Source organism: Mixophyes fleayi, chromosome 7, assembly GCF_038048845.1.
Source record: "Mixophyes fleayi isolate aMixFle1 chromosome 7, aMixFle1.hap1, whole genome shotgun sequence".
Taxonomy (NCBI): domain Eukaryota; kingdom Metazoa; phylum Chordata; class Amphibia; order Anura; family Limnodynastidae; genus Mixophyes; species Mixophyes fleayi.
In genome coordinates, this window is record NC_134408.1 from 183,288 (window position 1) to 206,074 (window position 22,787).

At 46.7% G+C, this 22,787-nt stretch overlaps 1 protein-coding gene across 4 annotated transcripts in view; it reads right to left on the reverse strand.

The window, feature by feature from the left end:
• LOC142097107 (transforming growth factor beta-1-induced transcript 1 protein-like) overlaps nt 1–22,787 on the reverse strand; it is an 81,266-nt gene that overhangs the window by 50,010 nt on the left and 8,469 nt on the right. For 3 of the 4 annotated variants that reach the window (XM_075178702.1, XM_075178700.1, XM_075178701.1), the window contains exons 2-3: nt 20,469–20,499; nt 19,940–20,047 (exon numbers count right to left, since the gene is read on the reverse strand). In XM_075178702.1, coding sequence (XP_075034803.1) covers nt 19,940–20,047; nt 20,469–20,499 — 139 coding nt within the window. Of the gene's footprint in view, nt 1–5,538; nt 6,542–6,955; nt 7,089–10,858; nt 11,485–15,874; nt 16,692–19,939; nt 20,048–20,468; nt 20,500–22,787 lie in introns of those variants that run through there. The other variant, XM_075178698.1, reaches the window with a different exon arrangement.

Consider the following 22,787-nt stretch of genomic DNA (forward strand, 5'->3'; position numbering starts at 1 on the left):
CACAGAGGTCGGCTATCTCTCTAGGGATATCTGACCATTCCCCTGCACTGTTGGTCGCTGCCCTTGTCCCGTGCACTGGCAATCGCTTCTGCAAGTTAAACCCATCCTGGCTTACTTTGATGGGGACGGGTAGTGACCTGGTGGAAGAGTGGGAGGGTTTCTTTTCTGTGAATGCCTCGACGGCGAGACCATCTGAACTTTGGGATACTTTTAAAGCCTTTCTTCGAGGCACCCTGACCAACCGGGTGAAGGGCTGAAAGCAATTTTCCAGAGTGGAGGAGTTGAGGTTGGAACGGGAATGTCGAGATTTAGAGCAGGTTTACCTTTCCACATGTACATCTGAAGACTGACTGGTCTGGCTCCATGCACAGAAGGCATGGACTGATCACTTGGTGGACAAGTCCTCCCGCCAGCTCCTATTCTCCAGGCATGCTATATATGCGCAGGGGGATAAAAATAGCAGTCTTATCGCTTATCTGGCCAGGACTGAGCTACAAGACAATACAATCACTGCTATAACTGACTGGTTGGGTGACCTACACTACCAGGGGGAACAGATAGCCATTGTGTTTAGAGCATTTTATTCTAATTTGTACACCTCCAAAGCGGATTACTCTGCAACTCAACTATACGATAATCTGTCCAAGGTGCAGAGTCTCGGCCACCACATAACTTTGGCGTCAAACCGAACAGGATCCGAGTGCATCAGGAGAGTAATACCCTCAGTGAAAAATGGATCAGCAACCGGCAGGGCCCATAACCCTACCATACTATTTCGGGGCCCCATGGCTCCCGAAGTACAGCGGAGACGACGACAAGCTACAGAAGACTTCATTCACAGAATTCGAGAACAAACTGGAATCCATGTTCCGACTATACCCGTTGAATGAACAGCAGAAAGTGGAGATCTTAATAGGGCAACTCAAAGGGTCGGCGCTCAGAGAAGTAATCTCATGGCCGATGGACGACAAGAAAGAAACAGCACAAGTTTTAAAAAAAAATTCTACAACGTTTGAGAAAAGAACTCTTCCGGAGTTGAAGATGAAACTATATGCTCGCAAGCAACAACCGAACGAGACACTGCGGGACTATGCCCTGAGCCTACAAGAGATACTAAGAGCCATTCAGGCAGTGGACAAAGAGGTAGTACGAAACGCGGACAAAACCCTGACCGTACAGTTCGTAGAAGGAGTCGCCCAAGAAAGCGTTAAGATTCAGCTACGACTGATGAAGGCACAGATGCCAGGCAAAACCTTCCGAGAGTTTAAAGAGACCGCCATCGCCATTGTCGGTAACCAACGGGGAAGGGAGGAAGAATACCCAGAATTGGTGGGCTTCAGAGAAAGCGCAAGCTCGACGGGAGCCCTGGCAAGCAGCACAGAAAAATCAACACGGGCCCAAGAATCGGTAATACAGAGTGGTCAGTATCCCACCAGAGACTTAATACAAACGCTCAAAAAGCAAATGGAGGAGATGGCCATTGGAATGGCAGAAATCCAGCGAGAGATGCGCCAAATGGCGAGGCCATCGGCACCCACCTACGGGGAACCAGAGTGGAGGCCCGAAAGACAAAGACCAGTCCAAGGCAGGTGGGAACCACCTCGCGAGTATGTACGGCGATCGCCTAACCGATTCGATAGTCAAGGGCGCCCGATATGCCGCCGGTGCCATGGGATAGGACACATAGAACAAAACTGCGACCAAAATGAACATTTAAACTCCGACACCCCGAGATTGAGGGCCGAATCTCGGGACAAGCCCCGGGAATAGTTCCGGATCCAGAAAACTGGAGGCCCCAGTTCATCGGACAATGTCCCACGTTACCCGTTACAATTAATAATCTGTGACCCCGTGTCAAGCTATGCTTGACACGGGGTCACAGATTACGACCATCTGGCTCCCTATATTCCACAAGTATTGGGGCAAAGAGCAACTGTTATCACGCCAGTAACGGCCTCGAGATTGCGTGTGAAGGGTATTGGGTAGCGGACATCCAGATCGGAGCGACCTTGTTGCCAAGACAAGGCTGCCTTGTCTCCGCCCCCTGTGAAGGGAACATAGCCCCCATCATCCTGGGGATGAATGTGCTGCAAAGATGCCCGGATGAGCTAGTGGCGACTTTGAAGGGTAAATTAACCCAAGCGGCTTCCCCCGGTCATCAGGCCTTTCAACATACTGTTCGGCTCCTACAAGGTTACCAAAAGTCTGCTGGTTCCCATGTAAAGGTTTCGGGCACTGTCAAGTGGTTTAATGTGCGGAATGGATATGGCTTCATCAACAGAAATGACACCAAAGAAGATGTCTTTGTCCACCAGACAGCAATAAAGCGAAATAACCCACGGAAGTTTCTGCGCAGTGTTGGAGACGGGGAGACTGTGGAATTTGATGTTGTGGACAGAGAGAAGGGTGCAGAGGCAGCAAACGTGACTGGCCCTGGTGGTGTACCAGTAAAAGGAAGCAGATTTGCACCCTACTGACGAAGGTTCCGCAGACATTTCTACCGGCCAAGAGGAGAGAATACTGCAGAATCTGGTGGGGAAGTAAGTACAGAGCAAGTGAGCAAGGGAGAGAGAGCAGAAGAAGTGTCCTCTCAGCAGAGACCTGTCCAGCGCAGGCGCCCTCCTCCGTTCTTCTACAAAAGGCAGCAGAAAGACTACGACTGGGATGCACAGGCCTATCGGCTGTCAGAAGGAAGCATCGTCCTCAAGAAGAAACATCAAAGGACGACTGGGACGAAGAACCAGATGATAGACAAGGGACTTTGCCTCAGCTGCCCACCGACCCTTTCGAGCTACTATTCGCAGTATCAGGATTAGAGATCTTTCTCACCGAGACTGTTGTATATAATGTATATTAAAACTGTTGTATATAATGTATCTTAAAACTGTTGTCATTGAAAATGTTTGATATTATAAATGTTGTAGATGTGTGATTTGAGTTGATAAAGAACAACCACCTTTATGTCTTAATGCGTGAGGACACGCACCTGAAAAAGCGGGGGTGAATGTGGTGCCCTAAAATCTGAGTACCCTGGGGTGTATCTATATGTTTTTAATTTAATTGTTAAAAGTGTTTATAAAGATTTTAAAAAAAATATATATATTTCTTGAGGGAGAAGTGACAGTTGGGAGTGGTTGGTGGTTGCCGGGAGGAACAGGAAGGAGGAGTATGTGGCGTAGCAACAAGTCCACTAAGTTTGGTAATAACTGTGAACTCCCAGAAGGCAGTGGGAAGAGGAAAGTTCTAGACTTCTGAGGGAGAGAGATCCCTGTGTCTGCATAGACTGAGAGAGAAAAATAGGGACAGAATGAAAATCGGACAAAGTGATATATAAGCAGATTAAAAGTGAAATAAGTGTAAGAAGAGAAGAAGATAAGAAGTGGCCAAAGAGAGGTGTGAGTAAAAAGGAAAGTACTGAAAACAAATAAGCAGTACAGAGATCTGTGACATCACACTAAACAGACTGAGCTATGTACTGAGAACAGTGTGAGAGGAGAGAAAATAAAGAGACTGTGTAATACAAAAGATCATCAGTTTATTTGGCGTGAAAAAGTAATTTATGGGCCCCAACCACGTGCAGCACTTCTACTAAATTCCTGTGCACAGTTCAACCCAGGACCCAAATTCTTTTTGGCGGCCCTGCACAGTGGTTAGCATTCTATATATAGGGTGGCACAGTGGTTAGCATTTTATATATATGGTAGAACAGTTAACATTATGTTATATATAGGGTGGCACAGTGGTATATATATTTATAGATTAGTGGCACAGTGGTTAGCATTCTATATACAGGGTGGCACAGTGGTTGAGTAAAGCATTATATATCGAATGCTAACCAATCATTAAAAATGTCAGAATGTCTGAGCCTATCATGTACTGTGTGAACAGGCTTGTGATTGCCCAATATACGTCATGTACAACAAAAGTCACTAACATTAGCCTCTTCCTGCTACAGTATACTGTGCAAGGAACGCTCTTGTTCTGTGGGTGGAATTGAGCAGAAGTTGCCAGAGATGGCCCTCATGGCAGTGACCGAGCCAGATGTACGACGACATCTCTACTGCCGTTTAGCCAGTGCGCTCCTCCTGCCAAATGTTGGCTTCTCTGCAAAACCCTGGTACCCCATTTTGCGTCACAGTGTAATTAGACAGATCAGGTCACTGAAAGATGTCTGTTCCACCGCCTCTCTATGTACCAAACCATACCTCAATTGCTTCTGACTGGCTTTCCCCATTCATTTCTAGGGGTTCTCAGCACACAATAAAAATGCATTGTCTGTTTAAATGAATGGGAAAACCTGCAATTTCCTACAGAAGAGTAAAATAAATCAATTTAATAGATTAGATCAGTGGTTCCCAAACTTTTGCAGTTCGCGGCACGAGTCTCCAAATTTTTTCAAGGCACCCCTCCAAAATAATAATTGAGCAGTCCTATTTTAGAAGTAGTTGGGTCAAAAAATTATAATAAGTATTTAGGTCAGGACAGAAATACTTATTTAGTTGTATGCAAAAATGCCCCCTCTGCATCCAGACACTCTGCCCCCTCTCACACTGCCCCGTCACCCTGTCCCCCCTCCTCTGCCCTCTCTCACGATGTCCCCCCTCCTCTGCCCTCTCTCACGATGTTCCCTCCCCTGCCCTGTCACGCTGTGTCCCCCCTCCACTGCCCCTCTCACGCTGTGTCCTCCTCCACTGCCCCCTCTGTCACTCTCCTGTGCCACTCTCTTCTGTCACTCTCCTGAGCCACTCTCTTCTGTGCCCCGCTGTCACTCTCTCATGTGCCCCGCTGTCACTCTCTCATGTGCCCCGCTGTCACTCTCTCATGTGCCCCGCTGTCACGCTGCCTCTCACTCCTCTGCCCCGCGCCAGACATAAAAAAAAAACCAAAGAACACATAAACTTACCAATCCGCCGGGACCCAGCAGCCTCCTCTCTCCCGCAGCTGTCACTGAATATCGACGTCAGTAACAAGCTGCTGCGGGGGAGAGGAGGCTGCTGGGTCCCGGTGCCCGGCGGATTGGTAAGTTTTTGTGCTCTTTGTTTTTTTTTTTGTATGTCTGGCTCGCGGCACCCCAGTGACAGCGCCGCGGCACCCCTGGGAGCCGCGGTGCACAGTTTGGGAACCTAGGGATTAGATAGTTTGGGGTATGGACGAACTGTTTAATTACGGTGATGTTGAGCGATCTTAACTTCTGAACAAAATCGTCCATAAACAGATCTAACTCTTAATTTAAGCCAGAAATGAGGCTGAACAGAGCAGTATTGTAGGAGAAACGGATAGGTTCTACAGTGCTAGGAGGTAACAGTGTGGTAGGTATATCTTTACCTTTCATGGTATGTAATGTGCTTGTATCAATGTACAGTGATATGTAGCAAGTCAATGCTTTATAAAGGATAATAATAATACATTAGATCTTGATGTGACACTTTTACAGTGCGCTTCCCACTCAATTCAATGGTATCCTGTGGATTCAGCATGTCTGAATTCCTTTGTATATTGTGTATAAAAAAAGAACAAAAAAACCTCACAAACAAGGCATATGGTAGATAGTTTATTTTACACCCAACGTGGGTTACATTCATCATATCTGGAGCAAGCCTTCAGCTAGGTGACGAATGGAAAGGTCTTCTCCAGGGAAGGGCAGAAAATGACTGGAGGTAGATATGTAGGAAGAGCGATAATGAAATAACTCTGCAGTCAGTTAGGACCGATTGATAAAAGGCACTTGGTATAATTAGATCTCCTGATAAAGACCATGTCAAGCAATGAAGAGGATTAGCGTCTCTCCTGCACAACATCCTCCAGATGTTGGGACAGCCTTCGTTTGTCTTGTGCCCTTTCACACAACTGAAGGAGAGTCTGTGCCCTCTTATGAGGGTGGTGTGATCTTCTCAGAAGGTAAACACAACAGTCTCTTCTAAGCTGGACACTCTCGTGAATCTCTGCAAAGCTGTAGACAGAGGCCAAGTTCTCCAAGCTCAGCAGGACATCTCGCACCGCATTTTCCAGTACAGTCTGTAGGCCCGGCAACAGAAATCTGCCAGCCGCAGCCAAAGCTAATGCCAAAGGGGATTCAACCAGCTCTTGGCCTGGCACGATATGCTGTAGCAATTGCAATGTAGGACACAGAGATTCTTTGGAGCAGCCATGAAGATAGTGAAGCAGTGATAAGAAAGCGCTGGAGGACACCTCACGTACACACACCTCGTTTTGTTGCGATTCAGCATAGTCGCCTTGAAGCATAGCTCTAAATACTTCACAACCTCTAGAAAGAACCTCTCTACTACCTACTACACGGTCTCCTCCATCCAAGACAAACACCACATCCCCCTGGCCTTGAGACAGTAGCTCCAGGTAAAAGCACTTTGGGGAGATAAATGAAGGAGCCAAATCAGGGGCAGGATCTGTGTGAGGAGCCAATAAGGAGGAAAGACATTCTGATGCATTGTAGAAATAACCAGGATCCATGGAAACCATCAAGGTCTCCAAAACTAAGCGAAGGGCTCCATCCAGGAGATGTTGGCGGTGTGGAGAGTTTTTCCTACAAGAAACAAAAGCATTAGAAAATGTCCGGAAAGCCACTGCACATAAACCTAAACTAACTGCCCCTGTCGTACAATACCCCTTATATTCTACTTGAAGGGACCACGCACTGTAAAGAATTAAAGAATTAGCTCCACCTCTGTGCTAGTCCAGTAACACTAATACTCCACATACTGTACAGAACTACCTCCACCTCTCTACTAATCTACCAACACTAATACTGTACAGAACTATTTACACCTCACTACTATTCCTGTTACACTAATACTCCATGTACCATCTGGCAGAGGGATGTATAGAAGGAGTGACCATCTGAGGTCTTGTGTGATGGATGAAGTACAGAAACAGGAGGATTTGTTACTGCATTTTTAAATGTTATCAAAGGGTGAATGAAGAAGCCAATGTAGGTTACCTGTAAATAAATGGCAGACACAGGGCACACTGTTGTCTATCACTTTGTGGACCAGAGACTAACATGTGGGTTACAACTCCCACTCCAAAGGGAGACTCAGCCTGAATACGGAGATTGCGGACCAGCACGCGGCCTGCAGGGGAAGGAAGGGTGAGATTTAGACACCGACTTGTAACAGAGCTATTGGTAATATCCATAATAATATATACAGTTTTACTGTGCACACTGTACTAGAAGAACAACAGTCATCATCTATTTCTAAACCTGTTCTTATCTCCAGTGGAAACAGACTGCAAATGACACTTCTGCAGATAAAGCTGCTACATGTCTCTTATACACCAGGGGGTAAATGTATCAAAGTGCGATTTTGCAAATCCAGCGATTTTCTCGGGAGAGTTGAAACTCGCAGATGTATGAACCTGAGATTTCATGCAAAATCGCCAGAGATCAAACTCCCGACTATTTGCCACTGCAGGTATACAAGTCTCCAATGTATGAAGCTGCGAGTTAGCAAACTCAGGAGAGTTTACTTCAAAACACGCCAGATACAACACGCTGCTTGATAGCAGCGTGTTGTATAAACACATCACTGTTACACTGCCCTGGCAGTGTTAAAATGTTAAAGAACAGATAAAAGTTGAAAAAAAAAAAGCGTGAGGTCCCCCCGCTATTTATGCTTAACCCTAGTGCTGCCTGACTAGTGCTGGTCCCGTGAAAATCGGGGATAAATTTTGCGTGGGGCCCCCCCGATTTTCACTTTACCAGCACTAGGCAAACCAGCCAGGGTCAGCGGCACTATAGCAGTGGGACACGCGGCAGGGGTTCCCCTGCCATAATGACTAACCAACCCTAGACTGTTCAGCGCTGGGCTGGATTCCCTAGGGAGTGGGGTCCGCCGAAAAAATGAGCAGGCCCCCCCCTAGAAAGAGCCAGCCCAGTGCTGATAGCACTGGGGCTCTTCCTACTACCCCTGGGCTGTGGGTCGTAAGGTAATAACGGCGCAAAAGAGTTAAAATAATAAACGGACGCCATTTTGTTTTGTGGAACTACAAGTCCCAGCCAGCCAGGTTGCCAAAAACAGTGTGGCCATGCTGCTGCTTGTATAACTACAGGCACCAGCATACCCACGGCAGCCAGGGCATGTTGGCACTTGGAGAACCACAAGTGCCAACATGCCCTGACATCCCTGGCTTGCTGGGACCTGTAGTTCCACAAAAAAAAATGTTAAATAAACAACAACACCCTAGTAAACACCACACATATTTATTAAAAATAAAAAACCCACAATAAACACACTAACCACCCTCATTTACACCACATCTATATAATAAAAATAAAAACAAATACTCACCAAAGATGTCTTCTTTCTTCTCCAAAAGCTCCGTGCTTGCCCCAGTCCCAGAATATTTATACTTCCAAAAGTTTTTGCTTGGGCAATCTCTTCTGTACTTCGCCCAGAAGGGGGCCCTTGTTGATAGAAGTCTTCATTGCTTCGGCCAGGAGGGCCCCCTATTTGTTATTCCCACGACTCTTTAATCCCGATTGTAGAAAAAAAAAACAAAAAAAAAAAAAAAAAAAAACTGTGGACCCGACGCTAACACCTCCTACCTAGTAGGAGGTCCGGTACGCAATGAACTTACGTTCATTGCACAAGCTCTAACTACTGTGATTTCCCCACTAGCGTGGGAAAATCACAAAATACAGTAAATAGAGCTTACGCAAGTAACGTAGCTCATTGCGCATGCGCTACTTGCGTAAGCTGTATTTACAGTATTACAGCTTACGCAGGTAGCGTAGCGCATGCGTAAGTTCATTGCGTACCGGACCTCCTACTAGGTAGGAGGTGTTAGCGTCGGGTCCACAGTTTTTTTTTTTTTTCTACAATCAGGATTAAAGAGTCGTGGGAATTACAAATATGGGGCCCTCCTGGCCGAAGCAATGAAGACTTCTATCAACAAGGGCCCCCTTCTGGGAGAAGTACAGAAGAGATTGCCCAAGCAAAAACTTTTGGAAGTATAAATATTCTGGGAAGAAAGAAGACATCTTTGGTGAGCATTTGGGGTGTTTTTATTTTTAATAAATAGATGTGGTGTAAATGAGGGTGGTTATTATTATTATCATTTATTTGTTCGGTGCCACAAGGTATCCGCAGCGCCGCACACAGTACTAACAGTAGACAATACAGGGTGAATCCATATAGAACAATGAACAAAAAGTACCAATACTTCAGAAACTCCGGCTAGTCATATGCAGTAAAGACGGAGCGGAAGAACAGGTATGGAGACAGGAGGGGAGGGGGCCCTGCTCATACGAGCTTACATCCTAAGGGAGGGTAAACAGACCAGGCACAAGAGGAGCCAGTTGAGGCAAGAGGAAAGAAGGGAGGACGAGCAAAGGGAGGAGATGGGGGTTAAATAGATGGTTGGCAGGCTTTGAGGAAGAGGTGAGTTTTGAGTGCATGTTTGAAGGAGCACAGAGTAGGAGAGAGACGGATGGAATGAGGGAGGCTGCACGGGAAAAGTCTTGGATTCTGGAGTGGGAAGAGGTGACAACGGTGGAGGAGAAGCGGCGGTCGTTGGCCGAGCGCAGGGAGCGGGCAGGAGTGTGAATGGAGAGGAGGTTAGAGATATAAGGGGCAGTAAAGTTGGAGAGAGCCTTGTAAGTGGTGGTGAGGAGTTTGAAAAGGATTCTGTAGGGGAAGGGGAGCCAGTGCAAGGCGAGGCAGAGAGGGGAGGCGTGAGAGAAAGATGAGTCTTGCGGCCGCATTGAGTATAGAGCGGAGGGGGGAGAGACGGGAGTGGTTAGTGTGTTTATTGTGGGTTTTTTATTTTTAATAAATATGTGTGGTGTTTACTAGGGTGTTGTTGTTTATTTAACATTTTTTTTTGTGGAACTACAGGTCCCAGCAAGCCGGGGATGTCAGGGCATGTTGGCACTTGTGGTTCTCCAAGTGCCAACATGCCCTGGCTGCCGTGGGTATGCTGGTGCTTGTAGTTATACAAGCAGCAGCATGGCCACACTGTTTTTGGCAACCTGGCTGGGACTTGTAGTTCCACAAAACAAAATGGTGTCCGTTTATTATTTTAACTCTTTTGCGCCGTTATTACCTTACTACACACAGCCCAGGGGTAGTAGGAAGAGCCCTAGTGCCATCAGCACTGGGCTGGTTCTTTCTAGGGGGGGGGGGGGCGGGGGCGGCTCGTTTTTTTTTGCGGACCCCACTCCCTAGGGAATCCAGTCCAGCGCTGAACAGTCTAGGGTTGGTTAGTCATTATGGCAGGGGGACCCCTGCTGCGCGTCTCCCTGCTATAGTGCCACCAACCCTGGCTGGTTTGCCTAGTGCTGGTAAAGTGAAAATCGGGGGGACCCCACGCAAATTATTTCCCCGATTTTCACGGGACCAGCACTAGTCAGGCAGCACTAGGGTTAAGCATGAATAGAGGGGGGACCCCACGCTTTTTTTTTTTTTTTTTCACTTTGTTCTATTCTTTACCATTTTGAGAGCTGCCGGAGCTCCGGCAGCTGTATGACAGGTCAGTGTAACAGTGATATGTGTAAAACGCACTGCTACAACACAGGAGAGTTTGCCAAACACAGGAGAGTTAGCTAATCTCGGGAGTGTTTACATCGCCCAAAATCGCCAGAGATGTCCAGCGATTTTGAACATCAGTGTCAAAATCGCAGCTTGATACATTTCAGGTTTTTTTTTTTCAAAACCCGCGATTTGCCACGATTAAAACACGCTGGCAAACTCGCACTTTGATACATTTACCCCCAGATCGGAGTTTTACCTAAAAAATACTATTCCCTTACTCTGAAATCTGGCACAGTGTAAGCAGATCGTTTGCCCTTTATAGTCCGTATCGCCCTCTAGTGCTCCACCACCAAACCTCATGCTCTTACCAAGTCCTATTGCTCTTTTGGGGTGTCTGGTTTTCTTTTCTTCATCGGGTAACTGGCTCAGGAGCAGTTTAGCTCTAAGTGTACAAATACTGCCTGTCCGAATAAAGGCCTCCAGGCATGATGGGTCACAGGTCAGACGCTGCAGGAGACGAGCAGCGCGACTTGAGGGATGGGGGTGACAGGTGACATAGGTCAAAAGGCCCCTCAAGACTGGATGGGACACCAGATAAGAGCTAGGATCTGGCAGCTGAGAGAAACGGGATAATAGCAGCAGAACTGGATACTCTGGTTCCCAAACTTCAGATGGTGGAGAAGAGCGGGTCCACAGAGGACTCGGAGACTCCAGTATCTCCTGCATGGGGGACTGACAGAGCTGGGAAGATGAAGGAACGGAGCAGTAATGATGAGAGGATGGGGACACTAGGAGCCTCTGCTTTAGTCCTGAGAGGTTTCCATCCTGGCCTCCATTAACCAGAGGTGACACAATAGTGTTGATGGGATCAGAAGATGCTTTGTTAGCAGATTCCTCCAATACAACCAGGTTTTCTGGTTTCTCTCTGTCCAGGAACAACTCCGGTGGTAAATCATCCAAACTGCTGATATACCCTTCTGACAGCAGCCAAGACCTGGAGGAAATACGCAAACGGTTAGAGAACAACTGGCCACCATAGGAAGTCACATCAAACTGTCTGTAGACCGTCACACCCCACACAGCTCAGATAGGTCACAGTTACATCTACAGCAATACCAATAGATATCATACAATGATTATCTCTCAAAATACCATACTTACAGAGTGGTTAGTGCAGGACAAGAAACATGAACTATGCAATTTATTGTGTACACCGAAAAGAATAGACCAATATGTATTTTCAGTATTCTGTCTCATCCTGATGAATAGGCAAGATCATAACAATTGTATTACAGACATAGGACACCTCCACCTGACCACTGGACATGATCATAATACAATTCTATTACACTTTATACAGACATAGGACACTACACCTCCAACATGACCTGACCACTGGACATGATCATTATACAATTCTGACCACTGCACTTGTTACATGGCCAACTAGAAGTATACTAGTTTGGCCTAAACTATACTATAACAATACTAAACGGACAATACTCATACACACCACGCAAGATCATTTCACAAAGCCAAATGTGCAACTATTATGCATGCCTTAAAAAGTGATTTAGAAAACAAAGCCAAATAAAAAACAAACAAGTGACATACAGAATATTAAGAGTTATATCTTATCTGTGTGGAGTTTGTATGTCCTCCCTGTGTTTTCGTGGGTTTCTGCCGGGTGCTCCGGTTTCCTCCCACACTCCAAAAACTGACAGGTAGGTTAATTGGCTGCTATCAAAATTGACCCTAGTCTCTCTCTCTCGGTCTGTCTGTGTGTCTCTGTCTGTGTGTGCGTGTGCGTGTGTTAGGGAATATAGACTGTAAGCACCAATGGGACAGGGACTGATGTGAGTGAGTTCTCTGTACAGCGCTGCGGAATTAGTGGCGCTATATAAATAAATGATGATGATGATTAAGAGTTATATCAAGGAAGCAACCCAGAGTCTCATACTGAATGTCCGAAGGCAATTATGACAAAATATAAATGCAGCTCATGCAGACCTGCAAAAAAATGCATATAGACCTGTTAGGAGTCATAGACATTTAACCTTCTTGCCATCCCAGAAACCTGGCTTTCTCCCAAAAATACTGCCTCCCCTGCTGCTCTCTCCTATGGGAGCCTCGCTTTCATCCACTCCATCAGACCTGATAAACGCCCGGGCGGTGGGGTGGGCATCCTCCTATCCCCCAATGTACTTTTCGGTTCATCTCCTCCGAGTCTTCCCTTTTCATTCTCCTCCTTTGAAGTCCACTATACCAGTCTCTTCTACCCCATCCATCTGTGTTTCAGTCATTTATCACACCCTTGGCTTCCCCGCTACCTCCCCTCAGACCTCCCCTGATCATCCTAGGTGACCTTTCACAATGGACCTCTTCCCTTATCCACTGTGTTGGTCACTCCCTTGACCTTATCTTCTCATATCAATGTGCTCTTTCTGACTTCTTCAACTCTCCCTTCGCACTCTCTGACCACCATCCCTTCTCCTCATCTCCTGCACCCCTCCCCATGTCCAAATCTACCCTTTCTAGATGCAATCTTGATGCTCTTGAATCTGCTATGTTTGCTTGAAACTCTCTTCTCCCCTCTATCCACCCTGACCTGCTCTGATCAGGCAGCCTCCCTCTACATCCACATCCTTAACACAGCTCTTTACTCTGCTGCCCCCGCCTCCTCTGTCCACCTTTGCCGCTCTAAACCCTAGCATTGGCACTCCAAATTTACCCAGTTCCTTCAAAAATTACACATGTACCGCTGTAAGCCACTGGAGGAACTCACTTTCCTTGGCAGACTTCCTTCATTTTAAGTTCATCCTCTCATCCTACAGTTCTGTCCTCTCCCTCACTAAATAATCCTTCTTCAAGTCGTTGACCTTGTGGATCACCCTCTCCTGCTCAACACCCTTCACACCATTGGCTTTTCTGACACTGTCCTTTCATGGTTCACTTCACCTGCTCCTTCTCCGTTTCTACCTCTGATTCCTCCTCCCCCCATCCATCCTTCCAGTAGGAGTCCCACAGGGTTTTGTCCTTGGCTCTCTGCTTTTTCCTCTGTACACCTCCTCCCTGAGTAAACTAATCAGTTCCTTCGGCCTACAGTACCACCTCTATGCTGATGACACTCAACTCTACCTCTTACCTCCTGATCTCTCCCCTTCCCTCCTCTCTCAGGTGCCCAGTTGCCTCTTGGCCATCTCCTCCTGGGTGTGCTTATGCTTTCTCAAACTTAACATGGCCAAAACTGAAGTCATTGTCTTCCCTCCATCAAAAGTCTCCTCCCCTCTCGACCTCTCTATCACTGTTGACAACACCACTATCTCCTCTGTTCCCCACCTTCACTGCCTGGATGTCATCCTTGACGCCTCCCTCTGCTTCTCCCCTCACATTCAATCTCTTGCCCAATCTTGTTGCTTCCAGCTCCGCAACATCGCCCCTATCAGACCCTTTCTCTCACATGGTGCTACCAAAACTCTTATTCACTTACTGATCATTTCTCTTCTCGACTACTGCAACCTTCTCCTTACTGGCCTCCTCCACTCCCATCTCTGCAATCTACACTTAATGCTGCAGCTAGACTTATTGCTCTCTCTCGCCACTCCAAATATGCCTCCACTCTCTGCCAAACCTTACACCAGCTCCACGTCCCATACAGAATCCTCTTTAAACTCCTCCACCCTCATTTACAAGGCCCTCCCGCACATCACTGCTACCTTCATCTCCAACCTCATCTCCATACATACTCCCTCCTGTCCTCTCCGGTTTGCCAACGACTGTCACCTTTCCACCCCTCTGGTAACCACATCTCACTTCCTTATCTAAGATTTCTCCCATGCTGCCCGCCCCACCACTGGAACGATCTCCATCCTTCTATCAGACTATCCTCTAGCCCTGGGGTCGGCAACCCCCGGCACACGTGCCATGCGGATCACTTCTGTCTGGCACGCCAAGCTCCGGAGCTGTCAGGATAAAGAAACCGCAGCTCTGTTTCAGTCATCTTCGTCAGCTTTAGAAAAGCAGCTCTCGTGGAACGAAAGATGAGGACTCCAGAGGTAAGTATTAGGGACAACAGGACCTGGGAGCACAAGTGTGAGGGACAACAGGATCTGGGGGCACAAGTGTGAGGGACAACAGGATAATTACAACTTGCACACCTGAGACTGTAAAACTTTTTGCCGACGCACTGATCGAAAAAGGTTGCCAACCTCTGCCCTAGTCTTTATAACTTCAAACGTTTATTGAAAACCCACTTGTTAAGAAGAGCCTACCAGTCCGCCACTTAACCATATAGTATAACTCACCCTCCTTCATCCTCCACCTCTCCCACTCTTGCCCTCAGATCCCCTTACATTGGCTCATCCCCATGTGTCAACCATTTGTCTGCCCCTTTCTCTTTAGATTGTAAGCTCTAGTGAGCAGGGCCCTCTTCCCTACCAGCTACACTGTGCACCTCCTCCTTGGACACTGACCATTGACTCCACTCCTCCATTGTCTTTGCACCTCTTTCAGTGGCTCTAAACATGTTAGTTGTATCCACGCTAATGGGCACAGGTATCAGCCCCCTTGCACGCCAGTAGCTGTGTTGATAGTTGTTGCAGTTTTATTTGGTTACTGTATTGTACAGTTAAACCATGTACTGTCTTGTTGCTCACCCTATAAACGTTGTTAATAATAATCATAATAGGGAAGGTACAAATACAGCCAATGACGAGGACTTCTTGTAACCCAGGTGCATATGCTGGTGATGCAGAGGCGGAAGTATCTCGAGACAGCGCTACATACGGGCAGAAGTACGCTTCTTTTCCACGATCTTACTTACATTGTGTGTCCAATTCAGCATCACCCACTTATCCTTATTTCTGTGGGAGCAGATTTATAATAGGTATATAAAGGACAGACAAGTTTCACCACCAACAGAGGCCTGTAACCACATCCGCAATAACCACCTAAACACCAGGTTAATATAATTAAATTATCTTTATTTTCACCCTATATACCTACAGTTAGATTTTAGATCAGGTTTCAAATGCTATCTGCTAATTTGGGTCTGGTAAGATGGTGATTTACACTATTCAGACTAGAATGTGTATTTTTAAATCATTCTAGGACAGAGGGTTAATGGTGAGGTGTTGGGATATTGTCCAGCCAAGGAAGCCACAAATAATGAGGTCTGCTCTATGTGTAGTGTCCTATGGATTGTCAGGTTCTACTGGGCATATCATGAATGAGCAGTGAGCAGCTGAGAGTATTCAGTGATAGCCAGATAAAATGTGAGATAACCAAACATCACCCGTAGTCCTGAGAACACACAACCCACCAGCATTTATGTATTGCAACCCAAACACACAGAAAAACTGTAAATTCCACATTAATTCCCATACCTCAAGCTTTCATCCGATGTCCCGTCTTGTTCTTTTTTGTTTCTGGGCTCTGCTGGGAAGTCAAAAGAGGCCGATCCGCTCTCCTCATCTTGGTCTACTGCTTTCCTCAAGGTTTTTATGTCTCCGCTTTCCTGAGCAGCCCAAGCCATCTCCTCCAACCTTTCGGCTAACAGAGGGACCAAGCCTGCAGCTCCTAGCAAGGCGAGTGAAGTAGTGTCATGGCAAAAGTACAGAAATGCTACAGTAATTCTGTGGTGAAAAGACCGATACTGGGGATTGCGCAGTAGCTCTAGTAGTAGTTCCAGTCCTCCAAGCTCTCGCACCCGAAGACGATTAAGTGCTTCACGGCAGCACAAACACAGGGCTCTCGCCACAGGAAGACAGCGGGTAGGAGCATCCTGTAAAGCTTTGGTTTCTGCTATAAGGAGCAGGATGGTGCCAGCATTACCAAGCATAGGCCGCAAAGCTCCTTGACTACAAAGATTGCAAAGGGTACCAAGGGCAGCCTGACGAACGGCAGTTTTTACTTCCTCTCCGCTGGCTAGCGTTACCAAAGTTGGTACAACAGGGCTAAGCTGCTCCGCACAGTCCAGGGAACACCCACGGCTCAGCTCACAGACGGCACGTACGGCGGCACACACCAAATCAGGATCTGGAGACGTAAGCATTGGAACACAAGGGGACAACCCCCCCTGCTGACAGATAGAGAGTCTGTGTGGCAGGGAATCCCCCAGGATACGGAGGGCTCGCAGACAGCTATGCAGGCACCCGGCATCTTGAGAACTTTGTAAAATTTGCACCAAAGAGGAGACTGCACCTACGTGAAAAGATGGACATAGATTTTGTTGATAAGTAGTAATTAGGTTAATTAGCTCGTTGCTCTTCTGTTGGTCTAAAAGTGGAACCTTTGGGTTAAAAGGGTCTATAATGCCCCCCCATAAACTCATGACATAGGAAACAATATACAAAGATAAAAAGGAGAGCATGTGAGCAAAATGGTGATGATTGGGGGGTTGTATGTATTAGATATAGACTAGAGTGAGGTCACAACACCTCCGTGATCCTGTCCTTCCTAGTATCACGTCTCTTCTCATTACCTTCAGATCTCTACCACCATCTTTTCCTAACACAAGGTTACCTACAAATCCACCTGTCCACTCTGAGTCAACACTGCTCAACCATAGTCCCGGTCACCAGCCATTCTCCTCATGTTTTCATCAAGCAGTACTTCTTCTTAGCCACTGTGCCAAGTCATTTTCTCACCATAGTACTAGGTTGTGTCTCTCCTAGCCCTGTAACCATGATCCTCATGTTCTCACCATAGTACTAGGTTGTGTCTCTCCTAGCCCTGTAGCCATGTTCCTCATGCTCTCACCATAGTACTAGGTTGTGTCTCTCCTAGCCCTGTAGCCATGTTCCTCATGCTCTCCCCATAGTACTAGGTTGTGTCTCTCCTAGCCCTGTAACCATGTTCCTCATGCTCTCACCATAGTACCAGGTTGTGTCTCTCCTAGCCCTGTAACCATGATCCTCATGCTCTCACCATAGTACTAGGTTGTGTCTCTCCTAGCCCTGTAACCATGATCCTCATGCTCTCACCATAGTACTAGGTTGTGTCTCTCCTAGCCCTGTAGCCATGTTCCTCATGCTCTCCCCATAGTACTAGGTTGTGTCTCTCCTAGCCCTGTAACCATGATCCTCATGTTCTCACCATAGTACTAGGTTGTGTCTCTCCTAGCCCTGTAACCATGTTTCTCATGCTCTCCCCATAGTACCAGGTTGTGTCTCTCCTAGCCCTGTAGCCATGATCCTCATGCTCTCCCCATAGTACTAGATTGTGTCTCTCCTAGCCCTGTTCCTCATGCTCTCCCCATAGTACTAGGTTGTGTCACTCCTAGCCCTGTAGCCATGTTCCTCATGCTCTCACCATAGTACCAGGTTGTGTCTCTCCTAGCGCTGTAGCCATGTTCCTCATGCTCTCCCCATAGTACTAGGTTGTGTCACTCCTAGCCCTGTAGCCATGTTCCTCATGCTTTCACCATAGTACTAGGTTGTGTCTCTCCTAGCCCTGTAGCCATGTTCCTCATGCTCTCACCATAGTACTAGGTTGTGTCACTCCTAGCCCTGTAGCAATGATCCTCATGCTCTCGCCATAGTACTAGGTTGTGTCTCTCCTAGCCCTGTAGCAATGATCCTCATGCTCTCCCCATAGTACTAGGTTGTGTCTCTCCTAGCCCTGTAGCCACGTTCCTCATGCTCTCACCATAGTACTAGGTTGTGTCACTCCTAGCCCTGTAGCCATGTTCCTCATGCTCTCACCATAGTACCAGGTTGTGTCTCTCCTAGCGCTGTAGCCATGTTCCTCATGCTCTCCCCATAGTACTAGGTTGTGTCACTCCTAGCCCTGTAGCAATGATCCTCATGCTCTCGCCATAGTACTAGGTTGTGTCTCTCCTAGCCCTGTAGCAATGATCCTCATGCTCTCCCCATAGTACTAGGTTGTGTCTCTCCTAGCCCTGTAGCCACGTTCCTCATGCTCTCACCATAGTACTAGGTTGTGTCACTCCTAGCCCTGTAGCCATGTTCCTCATGCTCTCACCATAGTACCAGGTTGTGTCTCTCCTAGCGCTGTAGCCATGTTCCTCATGCTCTCCCCATAGTACTAGGTTGTGTCACTCCTAGCCCTGTAGCCATGTTCCTCATGCTTTCACCATAGTACTAGGTTGTGTCTCTCCTAGCCCTGTAGCCATGTTCCTCATGCTCTCACCATAGTACTAGGTTGTGTCACTCCTAGCCCTGTAGCAATGATCCTCATGCTCTCCCCATAGTACTAGGTTGTGTCTCTCCTAGCCCTGTAGCCACGTTCCTCATGCTCTCACCATAGTACTAGGTTGTGTCTCTCCTAGCCCTGTAGCCATGTTCCTCATGCTCTCCCCATAGTACTAGGTTGTGTCTCTCCTAGCCCTGTAGCAATGATCCTCATGCTCTCCCCATAGTACTAGGTTGTGTCTCTCGTAGCCCTGTAGCCATGTTCCTCATGCTCTCCCCATAGTACTAGGTTGTGTCACTCCTAGCCCTGTAGCCATGTTCCTCATGCTCTCACCATAGTACCAGGTTGTGTCTCTCCTAGCGCTGTAGCCATGTTCCTCATGCTCTCCCCATAGTACTAGGTTGTGTCACTCCTAGCCCTGTAGCCATGTTCCTCATGCTTTCACCATAGTACTAGGTTGTGTCTCTCCTAGCCCTGTAGCCATGTTCCTCATGCTCTCACCATAGTACTAGGTTGTGTCACTCCTAGCCCTGTAGCCACGTTCCTCATGCTCTCACCATAGTACTAGGTTGTGTCTCTCCTAGCCCTGTAGCCATGTTCCTCATGCTCTCCCCATAGTACTAGGTTGTGTCTCTCCTAGCCCTGTAGCAATGATCCTCATGCTCTCCCCATAGTACTAGGTTGTGTCTCTCGTAGCCCTGTAGCCATGTTCCTCATGCTCTCACCATAGTACTAGGTTGTGTCTCTCCAAGCCCTGTAGCCATGTTCCTCATGCTCTCACCATAGTACTAGGTTGTGTCTCTCCTAGCCCTGTAGCCATGATCCTCATGCTCTCCCCATAGTACTAGGTTGTTTCTCTCCTAGCCCTGTAGCAATGATCCTCATGCTCTCCCCATAGTACTAGGTTGTGTCTCTCCTAGCCCTGTAGCCATGATCCTCATGCTCTCCCCATAGTACCAGGTTGTGTCTCTCCTAGCCCTGTAACCATGATCCTCATGCTCTCACCATAGTACTAGGTTGTGTCTCTCCTAGCCCTGTAGCCATGTTCCTCATGCTCTCCCCATACCAGGCTGTGTCTCTCCCAGCCCTGTAGCCATGTTCCTCATGCTCTCCCCATAGTACTAGGTTGTGTCTCTCCTAGCCCTATAGCCATGATCCTCATGCTCTTCCCATAGTACTAGATTTGGCTCCTCAATTTCTTCCGTAGCGCAATGCCTCATCCCCAGCCCATTTCTAGCCAGGGTTAGGCATATCTGCTCTTTTATTGTGAATATCATAATATCTTCATCACTTACCGGATTCATGAATTATTACATTGTTTTGTGGGTCTAGTGCCAGATTTCCGAGAGCACGGGTCACCCTATTCCATATGGAATCAACACACACGGACTGCAGGATACAAACTGGAATAAAACACATTGGAACTAAAATCTGCAAAACTGATACTGCAACAAAGCACACAATACAATACAAGGCATAAGCACATCAGTACAGAGTCAGCCATTCCTTCACAGGAATAGTTTGTGTATTTCCCTAACCCAAATACCAGAACTCCTATCCCTTTTCATAAAACTAATGACCTCTCTGATATCCAGAGTTAAGGTGCACTTATCAATATATTATGTCCGGATCTCTCCTTCCCTTTAATAAAAGTATTTTCTATAAAAGTTCCAGCAACCGATAAATAGGTGTCTATACTGCAGATGGTGCCGCCTGTTTTACACTATGTGATGGCGTTACACTTCCCTTCAGATGGAGCGTACAATATCTTATCATTATAATACCACAAAGCAGACAGTGAAAGAAGGATCTGTGTAGTCTTACCCAGTGCAGGAATACCCCCGAGCTGCCGCACCTAAAATAAACAGGATACAATTACAATAACAACAGTTTGCCTGAATGAAAATGCCCAAAGCTATGATAATATGTTGTAACTACAAGTGGACACAGGCATATTATAAGCTGGCAGCTATTTAGCTCCTGGAAAGAATCTAAACTCTCACAGTTGTATAAAGACTTTGTGACCCAATGGGATACACACTACCATACCCTGCGGATTCTCACTCACACACTGACAACACGAGATCTAACACAATATTATGTACTGACTGGTAATATAGAGGGTATATAATACATTATTATCTACCGACTGGTAATATAAGTAGGGATGTGCACCGGCGACTTTTGGTGTCTCGTGTTTTGTGTTTTGGATTTTCTCGATGTTTTGGGTTCCGATTTGTTTCGCAAAACACCTGCCGAAAGGTTTTGGTTCGGATTTAAGGTTTTGGATTTTTTTTGAAAAAAGCAAAAAAAGTTCAAAAATCAAGTTTTTGGGCTTATTTTCACTCCTACGCTATTATTAACCTCAATAGCATTCAATAACAATCATTTCCACTAATTTACAGTGTATTCTGAACACCTCACAATATTATTAGTCCAAAACGTTGTAACGAGGTATCTTTCTGGACTGCGTAGTGGAGTGGTCCCCACAATATAATAAGAAAACCCTGAACTTGTATGATTCACACCAAAAAAATGTACCTGGACTGCGTAGAGGAGTGGTCACCACAATATAATTAATAAAAAACCCTCCACGGGTCTGAATTCCCCAAAAAAAAAATCTGGACTGCGTACTGGGGTGGCCCCGGTACCCAATTTGATACCGAGGCCACAATATAATAAATACACCCTGCCTCAACTGGTCAGAATTCCACCAAACAAGTATCTGGACTGCGTAGTGGGGTGGCCCCGGTACTAAATTTGGTACCGGGGCCACAATACCTCCTCCAAGTTCCAAGTGTAGTGTTTATAACATATTAACACTACACTAATTCTAGCACGTCAATACCTCTTGTTTTAAATAATGACAGGGCATTTAACTTTTGATTTAATTTTTTGAATTTGTTGACATTTTCTTTTACTTTTTGAACATGGCAAACGACTGTTGAATGGTCACATAATGCCAAAAAAAAGAGTTGCAAGATGGAATTGTCCTTGGGCCCTCCCACCGACCCTTATGTTGTTGAAATAGGACATGCACACTTTAACAAACCAATCATTTCAGTGACAGGGACTACCAAACAACTGTGGCTGAAATGATTGGTTTGTTTGGGCCCCCACACCAAAAAAACAATTCATCTCTCCCTGTACAAACTAAACAGGCTTTACTGAGGAAAGATTTCGTCCTCATCCTCAACCTCTGATTCCTCTCCCCCTACAGTGTGTACTTCCTCCTCCTCACACATTATCAATTCGTCCCCGCTGGACTCCACAACCACAGGTCCATCTGTACTATCTGGAGGGCAGTGCTGTACTTCATTGAGGAATTGATTATTCATTTTTATAAACATCATTTTTTCAACGTTGTGAGGAAGCAACCTCTTTAGCCGCTCACTGACCAGGTTCCCCGCTGCACTAAAAACTCTTTCCGAGTACACACTGGAGGGGGAACAACTCAGGTAAAATAGAGCCAGTTTGTACAGGGGCTTCCAAACTGCCTTTTTTTCCTGCCAGTAACAATATGGACTGTCTGACATGTCTATTTGGATGGTGTCAGCAAAATAATCCTCCACCATTTTTTCGATTGTGACAGCATCCAATGTAGCGACAGTAGACATGTCTGCAATGGTTGGCAGGGGCTTCAGTCCGGACCAGATGTTATCAGCATCCCCGCCAGCGGCTCTTTTAGGAAAACTGAGCTTTTTCCTTGCAGCCATAGATGTGGAAGAAAATGAGGGTGGAGCTGTTGGTATGTCACGGTCCTCTTCAGAGGACAATCTCCTGACCAGCAGGTCTTTGCACCGCTGCAGACTTGTGTCCGCCGAAAACAGAGACAAAACATACGCTTTAAACCGAGGATCGAGTACGGGGGCCAGAATGTATTCCTCTGACTTTAAAAGAGTGACCATCCTCGGATCCTGGCAAAGCGTACGAAGGGCTTCATCCACAAGAGCTACATGCTTTGTTGGATCGCAATGCTTTAACAGCTACTCCCTCACTTTCTCCAGCTGCTTCTGCAACAGCCTGATCAGGGGAATGACCTGACTTAAGCTGGCAGTGTCGGAACTGACTTCTCGTGTGGCAAGTTCAAACGGCTGGAGAACCTTGCACAACACGGAAATCAGTCTCCACTGCGCTTGACTC